Source organism: Oryzias latipes, chromosome 21 (genome assembly GCF_053564925.1).
Source record: "Oryzias latipes strain Hd-rR chromosome 21, Olatipes_Hd-rR_3.1".
Lineage (NCBI taxonomy): Eukaryota > Metazoa > Chordata > Actinopteri > Beloniformes > Adrianichthyidae > Oryzias > Oryzias latipes.
In genome coordinates this window covers 30,193,182-30,206,512 of record NC_136257.1, presented here as the reverse complement: position 1 = coordinate 30,206,512, position 13,331 = coordinate 30,193,182, and the positions used below count along the sequence as shown (strand labels likewise).

At 43.0% G+C, this 13,331-nt stretch overlaps 1 protein-coding gene across 1 annotated transcript in view; it reads right to left on the bottom strand.

Annotated features, from left to right (window-relative positions):
• Nucleotides 1-13,331, bottom strand: part of ttn.2 (titin, tandem duplicate 2) — a 198,414-nt gene that overhangs the window by 145,715 nt on the left and 39,368 nt on the right. Inside the window, exon 42 of the mRNA XM_078939704.1 lies at nt 1,640-1,918. Within this exon, the coding sequence (XP_078795830.1) occupies nt 1,640-1,918 (279 nt within the window). The remainder of the gene's footprint in view (nt 1-1,639; nt 1,919-13,331) is intronic.

The window sequence follows — 13,331 nt, the reverse complement described above, 5'->3', positions numbered from 1 at the left end:
CCTACTTCATTGGCTATGACACACTGATAGTCTCCAACATCTGCACTCTCAAACGTTCGGAACTCCAGTCTGGATAGCGTTTCCTGGGAGATTATTTTGAACTTTTCATCACTGGTGATAACTTTCTTATTTTTGAACCAATTGATTTCAAAAGGAGCTGTCCCTGTGACTTCACACTCCAGCTGAGCTGCTGCTCCCTTCACTGCCTCTACCATCTGCAGATCTTTTCTAATGCATGGCGGCTCTAGATGTCAAAAGAGTCAAGATTTTAACAAATACTTTTTCTTAAACCAAACATTAAATGAAACAAAAGCTAAAAGAGACAAACCTTTAACCGATACAAGAGTGCTGCAGCTCTCGCTGCCTGCATTATTTGACACTTCACAGGTATAACTGCCACTGTGTGTGATCTCCAGGTTCAATATCTCCAAAGTAGCAGAACCATTCTTGAAAGAGATTTTGTATTTGTCTCCATCGCTGAGCTCTATGTCATTCCAGAACCAATGGATGTGAAGCTCAGGGGATCCTTTAACTGTACACTGTAAGCTTGCAGATGCACCCTTTTTCCATGTAATCTTGGGCTCCATTTTCTTGACAAAGGTTGGAGGTTCTGAAAGAGTGTTTTGTTTTGAGTTTCTCTAAAAATGACACATATTGCTAAGAAGAACAAGTGTCCAACATAGAAGAGTGTGAGGAAGAAAAGACAAAGTACAAGACAGCAACAGTGCAGTTGACTGGAAACAAAAGAAACACAAGCTCCTCCACGTGTAGATCATTTAATCAAAGCTAACAAGGAGATGATCATGAAGATCTTACCTTGAACTGTGACTACAGCCTCACAGGTTGAACTTCCAGCCTCATTTGTGGCCATGCATACATACTTCCCAGAGTCCTTCAGTTTGGACTTAGGTATTTCAAGAATAGCCACCTTATCCTCAAATGACAGCTTACAGTCCATACTCTGGTGGACTTTTTTGCCGTCCCTGGTCCAAGTGACACTCACAGCAGTGTCTTCATCCACCTGACATTCCAGCCTCAGTGGGTTACCGACAGCGGCTGATGCCGGTTCAAAGGTCTTAGTAAAACTGGGCTTTTTGATCACATTGAGTTCTGTAATAAAGGTCGCAGTGCCGACACTGTTGGATGCCTTGCAAAGATACACACCCTGGTCTGTGAGTTCTAGACATTTAATGTGAAGAGAATACTTGTTCTTTTCACATGTCATGACATAGTTTCCTTCAGAGGAGATGGCTATGTTGTCCTTGTGCCAGACAACCTCCATGGGTGAAGACCCAGTAAGAGAGCACTGGAATACTGCCTGTTTGCCCACAAAGGAGGTCATTGGCTCTGGTTTTGATACAAATACTGGTGGATACATCTCTATGGAGAGCAGGTAGAACATACAGAGCTTTTTAAAAATAGAATAATAGCACAGCAAAGTCAGGAACAATTCTAAATTGGTAGGTTCAGGGATTGATACGGAGGAAACGATGATCTGATTTCGTCAAATGTGACAGAATCGTTAAACAATATTTTTAAGTATGAATACACAAATGTATACACATATAATTCTCTCTCTCTCTTCAACACACATGTAGACATAGTGAATAAAAGCAGAGCATTGTCAGTTGGATCTTACCGGTAACGATGAGCGTAGCGGTGCAGCTGTCAGTGCCGTGCTGGTTTGAAGCCTTGCAGGTGTATTCGCCGCTGTCTGCCTTTACGGGCTTCACTACCTCCAGGGAGGAACTGGTAGGGCGACTGAGGATCCGATACTTCTCACTGTGTCTGATCTCGACAGAGGATTTGTACCATTTGAAGGTCACATTCGGCGCGTCTTCAGTTTCACATTCAAACTTTGCGTGTCCGCCGATGTTTATCTCCAGGGAGTCGATTTTCTGCCTGAAAACAGGTGGCACTGAGCCACACAGACAATAAAAATGCAAATGTCAGTTACACCCCCCTTTTTCAGCTTTCTAAACAAATGATGACAGATCAGGAGGAGGAATGGTGGAATGTACAGCAATGAATGAAGGCAAGTCAGGAATGACTGTGGAATAAAAACAAAGAGCAAAAACATTAGCCCCATGTTCTACCCAAAAGATTGTATTGTTCATAAAATTCATGGGGCTAAGGTTCCAGTTGAAAGGAAGACAAAAAGTCTGAAAATGGAGCAATGCCACGTCGAAGCCCTCATAACATGCAGACAGAGAGTGCTGCAGGTGTGCAGAGAATGGACCTGAGAGAACGTGACAAACCATGGATACAAAACAAAGTAACCTCTTGTCTACATGCCAGCATGAGCATGAAAATACAATGAGAGGTTCCAGAAGACCAGTAAAATCACAAAGAGCAAAGCTATAACTCTTTAGGACCACAGATGGGTCAGGTAAAAGAAGGACTGTAGTGGATTTGCTTGATTGTGATCATACTGGTCTTCAGAAGAACACTGACCATAAAGTGAAATGAAACAGTGAGTTAGTACCATCCAGTGCACTGTCAATAGTGCTTCATGCTTAGCTGTGAAATGGACATTTCAAAGTGACATTTATACAATATGTAGGTGAACACAGTGGCTTGAAATCTTTGTGAATTATTAGTTGCTCTGAAAGAAAGAAGATGGATGAAGGAATGATGAATTGATCTTTTGGTATCAAACCTCTTGAGACTACAGTGAGCGTTGAAGATGTTGTTGTCCTGCCAGCTTCATTCTCAGCCTCACAAACATATTCTCCTTGATGCTTCTCCTTGACAACTTTGTTGATAACCAATGAGTATGTGTCATGATCTTTGGTACACTTGAACTCTTTGCCAGATTTCACCAATTGCTTATTGAAAAACCATTTTACTTTTGAGACATGTCTAATGGTTGTGCTGAAGGTGACCTGACTGTATTCTTCAATAGATAAGTCCTCTAGAGAGGTGACTATAATGGGGGTCTCCTGCTGTTGTGGCATAGATACAGTGATCTCCTCATGGAAAGTTTCCTCTCTATGCTCCTGTTGGATGCTGACATCCACTCTATGATCAGTGCTCATGGGCAGGGCAGTGGTGACTGAGGCCACTGTGTCTTTTTCTGTGCTTTTCACAGTTATTGATGTCATTTCTTGCTTTGAAACCTGCACAGCCTGCTCAAAAGTTGCACGAGTCTGGGTGGACACCTGGGAGGAGATGGACTGCTCAACCTTCGCTGCTTTGGATTGCTGCACCACAACCTTTTGCTCACCCGCGGCATGTTCAACTCTGATTTCAGATTCCGTTTTCAGCGCAGCAGCCTGAGATCTCACAGCACTAAAGTCCACTGAGCTATCTGCAGTACAAACCATCTGAACCAGTGAAGAATGCATTTCCTTAGAGCTTCCTGCGGTGACTTGAGCCCTCTGAGGTTTGTCTAACTGCATAGTGCCCGGCTGTTCGGATGTTAGAACCTGGGCCTCTTGGAACATGATGGAGTGAAGAGCTGCCTGAAGTTCAGTCCTGAGGTCAGCTGTTTGAGGATATTCACCCTCTAAAGTCACAGTTATCTCTGTGGGGAGACCGGTTGATGTGATCAGGTATGTGAACATAGCCTGTTTAGGTTCTCGCTGAACTTTGACCTCATGTACCTCTGCAACTTGTAACCTCTTCACAACATCAGCAAGCAACACAGGCTGGTCACTGGCTATAGCAGACTGCAGGGCTTCTCTGAGCTGGTGGCGGATGTTCAGACTGGATGGTTTAGGGATCTGAATCACAAAGGTCATCTCTTTGGGAAGAGTTTTGGTATCTTTAGATTCCGATGCCAGAATAGACAGCTTTGGCTGTGTGGTGACCATAACTTTGGTGGACTCTGATTTGGTGATCTCCTGAGAGAGTTCTCCTGTCAACACCTGCTTCTCATGCATTACTATTGACTGCCTGACAGACTGACCTTCCTGAATCTGAATCGCAAAATCCTGCTCTGCTGCCTCCAGAGACAAACTACTCTCCGTGGAGATTTCCTTCTCCTCAATTTGGATTGGCTCAGTTGAAACTTTTGGTTCAATGGCTGTCAGACACTTGAAGGAGTCTACGCTGCTCAAGCTCTCTGTGTGGCCCTCTTCTAAGGTCTGACTGTCTGACACACTGGTGACATGCATGGTGTTCCAGCGGTCCTCCTTCTGCACTAAAGCTCGCTGCTGCTTGAAGTCAATTGTAAGTGGGGTCTCTTTCGGAAGCTGCAGAGGCTGAAAAGCTAGCTGGAGGACATTCTGAGGTCTGGACTCAGTTCGAAGTTGAGGTTTAACTCCAGTCACAGACAAATCAAGCTCTGTGTGATAATCTGCCGTGAGCTTTCTTCTCTCTTCTGAAACAGCAGCATGGCTCCTCCATTTCTCTTGCTTCTGATCTGCCACCTGCTGGTCAGGTCTCTCATGTGTGATGAGGCCTTCTTTGGGCAGCACCTCCACAGGCTGGGTGGATTGAAAATGCAGCAGAGTAGGAGCCTCTTTCTCAGGATGGGCTGTCACTGACTCTGTTGCTGCATCAAACTGTGATGAGCTTTCACAAACCACAGCCTTCTGCTCATCCTGGCTAACAGTGTGAAGCAGAGTGGGACTTGCACTGGTTTCTACTTGCTCTTGCGCTGGCCTCTCACAGGTAAAGGCCCCCTCAGATGGAATGAGATCCTGGTCTGTGATAACCTGCAGCTGCAGCACTTGTTCTCCTTCTACCTGCGACTGAACAGAGACTGGGCTGTCCAAACGGGGGAGCTGATGCGTAGGCTCAGCTTGTAGCATGCGCCTCTCTTCAGTTGTCAAAGCTGCCATCATCATTTTGTCCTTAGACACCAGAACTGCTTTTTCTGTGGGTTTCTGCACAGAGAAGCTCGTCTCCTTGGACAGAGTTTGTTTAGACTCACTTAACGAGGCCAAAGTTGGCTGTTGCGGTTCTTTCCCAACAACAGACTTGAGAGCAGATTCTGCTGTTGCCAGTTCAGATGTGTGACTTTCATCCAGCATCTGCATCTCTGTAGACTGAGTAGAGTATAAAATCTTTACACCCTCTTTAACTTTGTAGCCCCTTTCTTCCTGTGGTGTGGGGAAGTCCACAGACTTCTCTTTCATGATAGACAACTGTGCTTCAACCTGATGCCCACTCATCAGGTGTTTGGGTTCAGAGGTGGGTGCAACTGTAGCTGGTTTTTCACTGAGAGGCTCTTTGCCAACAGTACAACCAGGCGTCAGCTCCTCAGCAACAGCTACCATCACCTTTGACTTTTGCTCTTTTGCCACCCGCAGTTCAATGACCTCAGGGCTCTGAATCCGATCACAGTGATCCTCTGTGAGGTCCTTACTCTCTTCCACAGAGGACGTAAATGCAGCCATGTGAAGCTGTTTGGCAGGAACAGCTGACACTTGAGGTGGGCGAGTGGGAACAGCCGACACGGTTTCCTCAATGTCATGACGGTGAAGCACCGCTGCTTGTTGGGTTAGCGTCTCCCGGTGGACCGTGGCAGCAGAGATATCTACCTCCCTCAGCGGGCCCACCTGTTCACTGGGGATAATTTGCCTGTCCTCCGTGCCGATGGTGTAAACCATCTGATCCGGCTTTGCTTTGTCCTGACCTGGCAGGCTGACCTGATACAGGCGAGACTGCGTTGCCTGTTCTGACACTGACACCTTATAACCTTTCTTCTGAACAACCGTCACCTGCTCCTGCTCTCTGAACACAACAAGTTCAGCACTACAGGTTGCCTCGCCAAACTGATTGGTAGCCTTACAGGTGTACAAGCCACTGTCCCCCTGTTTCACACTCTTGATATTGATCAAGCCAGACCCATCAGGGTGGGTTAAGATGATGCAGTTTCTACTAGGTTGGATTTGGAAAGCCCCTCTGTACCATTTCACATGAGGAACTGGATCCCCTTGGGCTTTGTATTGAAAAGAAACCTCACCCCCTTCCGAGCACCTCACAGGTTGAATCTGAACTGTGAAACTGGGAGGTTGACCTCTGGTCTGAAACATCTTCTCCACCCACCGCTCTGCCTGGCTGACATCAGACTTTTTCACCTCAAGGTATGTGGAGCATGTCATCTGTCCAAATCTGTTGGTTGCGGTGCATGAGTACTCGCCCTCATACTCGGACGTGACTCGTGTGATTACCAGTGTATACTCCTCCTTTTCTTCAATTAGCCTATACACAGGAGAACTTTTGATCGCCCTGCCATTATGAAACCACTGAACAATTGGCTTTGGAAATCCTGCCACTCTAACAGTGAGCTGTGCTGTTTCTCCCGACATAACAGATGCTGGGGAGAGTTGGGAAAGAAAAACTGGTTTTTCCTTTTTCCTCTCTATAGAGGAGGAGTAACGTTTGGATTCTGGCTTGAGTTCAAGTGTAGATTTCTGTGGTAACTGGACACCAGAGTAGTGGGATTCCTCTTGTTCTTCCACAGTGGTGATGGTGGTGCTAGAAAATTCTGTCGGGAAACATTGAGCAATACTGAAAACAACATCTGCACCACAAAGCTATCATAACAATTAGCACATCAATAACGCCCACATATTTTTGAGTAAACTTTGGGCATTTGTCTTTATCCATAAAAACAATGTGTTAAAGTCAGACACATACTACAACTCTGAGAAATGTACTTGTGAAAACTGCAACTTAACGTCATAGCGAAAAACTACCTGTAATGTGAAATCCTGGAAAAAAAAATATATTTTTGATTTTTTTTCCAACTGTTCCACATGCTTGTTGCATTAAAAATTTCAGAGTTTGGATAACAGTTTGTTGATTCTTGATTCCTTGGTCTACCGGAATTCCACAACTTTTAGAATAACAATTGCAGTCTGTATTATATGGAATACATTGAAAGTGTATTTGGGAGAAAAGCTAAAATACATCAGGATACCTAATGTAAATAAGACTGAGGATCAAAAGATTAGAGCCTGATTCATTTTATATCATGGAATATTCATCTGACCTGGCCATTTTAGATTCATGATAACCTCTGTTTCTACCTGCCATTTTTGTCTCTATAGAATGAAGATATAACTAGGTTTTAGCTTCAGAGAGCATACAAAACCAAAAAAGAACAGAGCAGAACAAAGATCAACAAAAATGTAGCAAGTAGTGAAATATGACCCCCTGTACAAAGCATGGAGTCATTTTGACTGCTGTGGTTATTCCAGGTAGTAACACTCAGATCTCTCTTGTGTTTTGAACTTTTTAAGATAAAACCATATTAGGATAAAATATACATTGCTGGTCCAAAGTTTTTTTTCTAATGTTTTTTAACCAAATTGTGATGGTGCATTGTTTGGAAGCACTAAAAATGACTATTTCTAGTGTTAAACCCAAAGGTGATGAAAACACATCACAGACAGATGATGTAATAATATAACTATAAGTATTATATAGCTATAATTATCCTTCGTTTTGTTTTGGGATATAAAAAAAAACACTGTTGTGTTTCTCTTTTAAAATAGAAACCCCAGATGATCCCAGATCTGCACATTTAATCTATTCTGCTGCTTCAAATGCAGCAGTAAACCAATCATTTGAAGCAGATGGAGCAGAAAACATTGAAATATGCAGAGTTGGGATCCTTGAAGACCTGAATTATAAGAATTACTGGTCTCCATTGCAAACTTGTACATGAATTAAAAAATATGCAGACTCCAAATTTACACTGATAAATATTTTATTGAATAATCTTTGTCACACAGAGCATGTTTGTACAAATAAAACATTGGTTTCTATTTCAACACCCAATTTTTCTTTTGTTTGGGCTAATTGGTTGAAGACCTAAAGCACTCTGAAAATTACAAGTATTTACAAAAAAGCTTAAACTCATACCTTAACTTTTTTTAAGAAAAAGTTTCACAGTAGGATTGCTCTTTAAGTTACCCAATGTCACTCTTTGAAGACTTTAAAAACCCATGAATATCATTCAACAACATCTAAAAGACTCAAACATTCAACAAGAATAAAAAATACTTATTTTCGGATCTGTCAATGGTTGGAAAAATACATATTTTTGGAGCTCAACTCAAGGCATTTTCTTTCTAATAATAAATCTTGTGGTGACTCTAATAAGTCTGTAAGTTTGCATGGCTTCATAATTTAACTGTAAAAAAGTAACATCGATTTCAAAGAGGAAGTTTTAGTTCCTTTTACTTCATTCAGAACATGTATTTATTTAGCGTTCTATGAGAATTGACAATACTTTTAATTTGTTTCTTTCATAGATTTTTTTTTAATAGAAACATACATCTTGATTGTGAAATTTCCCTTCCATTATCAATTATCAAGCTGCTACTTGTATTTTAAGGGCTCATTTGGTTGCTGCTGTTCAAATCAGGCTCCATCTGACTCATTTAAGTGACCTAATTTCAAGACTCTGACTCCAGTTTCTGAACTGAACACAATCAAAACAACATTTAAATCGAGACATTTTACCCAACATATTAAGAAAAACATTTTTCCACCAACAGTAAATACATTAAAATTCATCATGCTCGCTCAGAACTAAGCCACACATTTACGCACTATGCTTTCACCAACAAAGGGCCTTCCTGGTCTCACAAAGATGGTTGACTTTTTTTTCTCAATCAGTACTTTGCTCTCACACTGGTCTAAAACCAGTAAAACACAAGTCTGCCTATTACTGAAGAATCAATGGTGAAATGCAAACAGAACAATTTATAGAGACAAGAACATTCCATCTTGCTCGTTCAAATAAATAAACAAAGATACACAAGCATGGCTCCATCTTTGTGCCACCAGAAACCGTTGCCTCTAGAACACCTTCAACAGTGCTGTAGTTTCTATGCAGCCAGCAGAGTTTTTGATAACACACTTGTACTCCCCAGCATCACTATGGGTCACATTTGTGATGAGTAAATTGAAATGTCCGACAGTTTTCTCCTGGATAATGCACCTACTATCTGTAATGGGGTCTCCATCTCTGTACCATGCAGCAGTGGGGGTTGGTTTGCCTTTAACCAAACACTGAAGAATAACAGGTGTCCCTACCGCAGCTGTTACATTCATCAAGGGTACAATACATTTAGGGGGTATTTCTGTTACCTGAAACTGGAAGCTACACATATCTGATGACTTCCCTTTGAATTCGATCTTGTCATCCTTTGCCGGCTCAGCAAAGACATCAAAGTTAATGCTCACATATTTTAATCCCTGTTCACTAGTTTCATTGTCCGTGTTGGCCACCAACCTAACTCCTCGCTGGGACTCGTCAACCTCTTGCTCAAACTCAAACTCAAGCTCAATTTCTGACATCTGTTCGCTATCAAATGATGGGTTTCCAACCAACAAGTCAAACTTCTGTGGTTGGACTTTAGCACTTCCTAGAGACACAGCAGTCAGCTCCCTGCCTCTGGTCTTCCCGGAGAAAGCCTTGGCATTTAAAACAACTAAGCAGGCCCTGCATAAAGTCTCCCCAACTAAGTTAATAGCCCTGCAGGTATACACACCACTGTCCTGTGGTGACACTTTAAAGATCTTTAAGAGGTGGTTATCTCCATCGGAGGAGTGCAGGTACTTTTTGTTGTTGTGTGGAATTTTTTTGTCGCCCTTGAACCAAGAAACAACAGGAGATGGAATCCCCATCAGCGAGCACTCAAACATTACAGTGGAACCCTCCGAGGTTTCCACGTCACAGATGGGATTAATGAACCTAGGGGGCATCTCTGTGACCTCAAAAGCTATTTTCAAATCGTCATGTTCTTGAGTGACAAAGTCTACTGTGCCTTCCTCATAAATACTTGGTAGAACATCCAAAGATATGACCATGCTCTTGTTGTCGGCTGTGTACTCGGGAATCGTAATTATCTTCACCTGTTTTTCAAACTCTTTCACCTCATTTTCATCCAGTTCTACCTCTAGCAGAATCTCCTGTGGGGATGGCGAACGAGAGTCATGCTCTTCAACGTCAAACTCCATCACGTGTTGATGGGTGACAGCAGGTGGTGCTGGTATTAAGTTCACCTCTTGCGATATAACCCCGACTAGAGCCACACTCCTTGCTTCCCCAACATAGTTCACAGCTTCACAGATATATTCTCCCTGGTCAGCTTTCGTTACATTGTGAATTGTTAGAGAGATATTATCACCATCTCTCTCCATTGTCACTCTGTCATCTGCAACCAGTAGTTTTTTTCTGAAAAACCACCTGACCTCAGGCGAAGGTAGGCCAAACACTTCAGCGTAAAATCTTAGGGTGTCATTTTCAAACAATCGTTTCTTAATGAGAGGCTTTAGAAAGGCAGGTGGAATTCCCTGGACCTTTTCCTGAAGGGTTCCAAGCCCCATAGAACCTCCTCTCTGGGAGAGGAATTGGTTTTCATCCACATTAACTACAGATGTTAGTGTTTCAAAAGCTGCATCAGCAGGAGAATTTGGAAACTGATATGGTGGGAAGAAACTCTCGTTTGAGCCTCCTGTTGAAGACTTTTTACGTTCTGCCGGGGATATGGTTTCCTCTTCAGGTGTCATAAACCGACCAGACATATCTGAACTAGGAGTATGGAAGGACGTAGGAGATTTGAGAGTATGAAGAGACTCTGCAATTGGCTGTGACACTTCCGTCGAAGACCCTGGGGTGTAGAACCTCTCAGCTACCTCGGCTATCTCTTCACTGACAGTGCTGCCAATCTCTATAGACATCTCTGACTCAGGAGAAAGTGGCCTACCCCAATCTACTGGAGGATTGTAGTAGTTGTACACAGAACCAAAGGTTACCTCTTCCTCAAAGGCACCAACTGCTGCTGCTGTTGTTTCTGTAACTTCGTCACTCAAGACCCTCTCCAAACTGATGCCATCTTCAGTATCATATGGCTTGACTGGAAGGTTTGATTTGGGCTTGACAATCAACAGGTTAGGTTCTGCTTTTTCATCAGCTTCAGCCTGGTCATCGTCACCTATTATTGTTGACTCAACATCCACTATCATCTCTTTCTCTGCTCTGTCCATCACATCTGCCTGTGATTCTGGCAAACTGACAAATCCACCACTGTCCATCGATGGTTCTAGCATCTGATTCAGCTCTTCAGTGGCCTCCTTGGCCACCGTCGTCACCTCTTGTGCCAAAACGCAAGACTTCTCCGGTATTTCAATCTCCTCATCCAAGTTTCCTTCAAGTTCTTTCCATTCTTCCACACCACCTGTTGCTTTAGAACAAGATAGGACATCTGGAAGTTCACCTTTATATGAACTAATGGTCACAGGTTCTTCTGATGGAGTTGTTGCTCTGCCCAAGGGTTTTACTGCAGGGACCTTATCTGACTTGAAAGGAATGAAGCTGCTAGTTCTGTCGAATGTATACTCTCTGGGCTCCTTTCCCATCGCCATTTCACTTGTTTTTTCAGGACTACGGGGAGGTTTTTGTGGTACTGGCTTAACTAACTCTGCAGACTCTTGCACTTTCTCCACAAATTGCTTCATAGCATCGTCACTTCTTACAGAGGTTCCTACCTCAGTGTTGGGTGGCTGAGAAGTATCAAAGATGACAGGCACGGTTTCTGAAGGATGTAAAGAAGGATCAAGAGAGTCTGGACTCACAGGTGAACCATGTTCATGACTGCATTCTGCATGCTGACTGTCAAATCCAGGATTCGCAACTTGTTCATTTTGGCCAGTCATAATGGTGACACTTGGTATGAACTCTTCTGGAAACTGTGTGTCCTTCTTCTGCTCCTCTATAGAGGGAGGTGTCATTAAAGTCTCCAGTGAGTCTGACTCAAAAGCTTGTTTGATCTGAGAAACTTTTATTATTGCTGCAGAACCATGAAGACCACAACCTGACAATGTCGGAGGCTCTGCAGAGAGAACAGGTCTAGATTTGGGGGCTTTAATGACCAGACCTGATGGGACTTCAGTCTGAGGTTCAGTTTGAGAGACAGTTTTGTGTAATCCATCAGATTTGTTTATTTTTGCAGATGCAATGATCCCCTCACCCACTACAGTTTCATAAGTTTTTGAAAATTTAACAGGTTTTTCAACTTGACATGACACACTAGCACAGCTGCTAACCTCTCCAAGCTTATTTCTACCAATACATTTGTACAGTCCAGCATCTGTGTGTGTAAAATTGCTAATATAAAGCCTGTAAACTTTACCTTCAACCTGAACTCCATATTTTCCGCCCACAACTTTAAGACAGGTATCTTCAAAATACCATGCTACCTCTGGGGCAGGTTCACCTGAAATGGTGCACTTTAACTCAGCAGTGCTGCCCTCAGGACATGCAATGTTTTCTAATTCCTGCACTACATGTGGAGGAGCCTCATCTACAAAATCAAAAGAAAATGTAAATTTATGTTTTACTGTCTGAGAAAATTCATCATCACTGGACACATCTAAAATGTTCTCTGTCAGAGCCTGAGGCCTGTCTTCACTACTTTCTTCAGGCATGTCTGGGATGGGAGTGGCAGCGGTTATTCTAATTTCCACAGGTGAGGAGGTAAATGACTCATCTGAATGCCGCCGTTTGTGAATCGCAGTCTGGGGCACTTGCAGAGTTGCCTTTCCTGGATCCATGTAGGCCTGAAGTTCCTCTTCCAGCACATTTTCCAGATTTTCATCTTCTTGTTCCAGCTCTTTTGTAACAGTGATTTCCTGGACAACACCTGCCTTTCTGGACACTTTTTTGTCAGAGATCTCCAGAGTAGCACTAGACATAGATTTTCCATGTTTGTTGGAGACAATACATTCATAAATACCCTCGTGGTCTGTTGTCGGGTAGAAAACAATAAGCTTTGAGTTACTTAGCTTACTTACAATGTCATAGTCAGGGTTATGGTCTAGTGGCTGACCATTTTTGAGCCAGTAAATGGTTAGTGGAGGATCACCCTTGAAATGGCAGGAAAACTCAGACATCTCACCAGTTTTCACTTTGAGAGAAGATATTTCTTGCACAAAAATTGGGTGAGAGCCAGCTGCACTTGCATGATCTTCATTTATTGTCTTAGAACTAGCAGTGTCTGTCACCTCTGTTTCCTCAACAGATCTCTCTTTTGTTCTTTTCTCAAAGCTTTCCTTCTCTGTTATACCACTCTGTCTTGACCTTACAGAATCTTCCCCTCTTCTCTCCCTCTTTGAACCTTCTGGACTCCTTTCTTGTTTCCGTTCCTTAGTCCCTCTCATAGCAACAATCCCCTCTTTTATTGCTTTATCCTCTCTGACCTCTGTCCTAAAGCTGTGAAGAGCTGAAGGTTTTGCTGGTGTAGGGGTTTCTTCAGGAACAGCTGTGTGTGGTGTTAGAAAACTGGGATGTAGTTCATCAGGAAACGGAGAAACCTGGGCTTGTTGTATCAATCTAGAATCTGTCGATTTGCTTTGATTGTCCA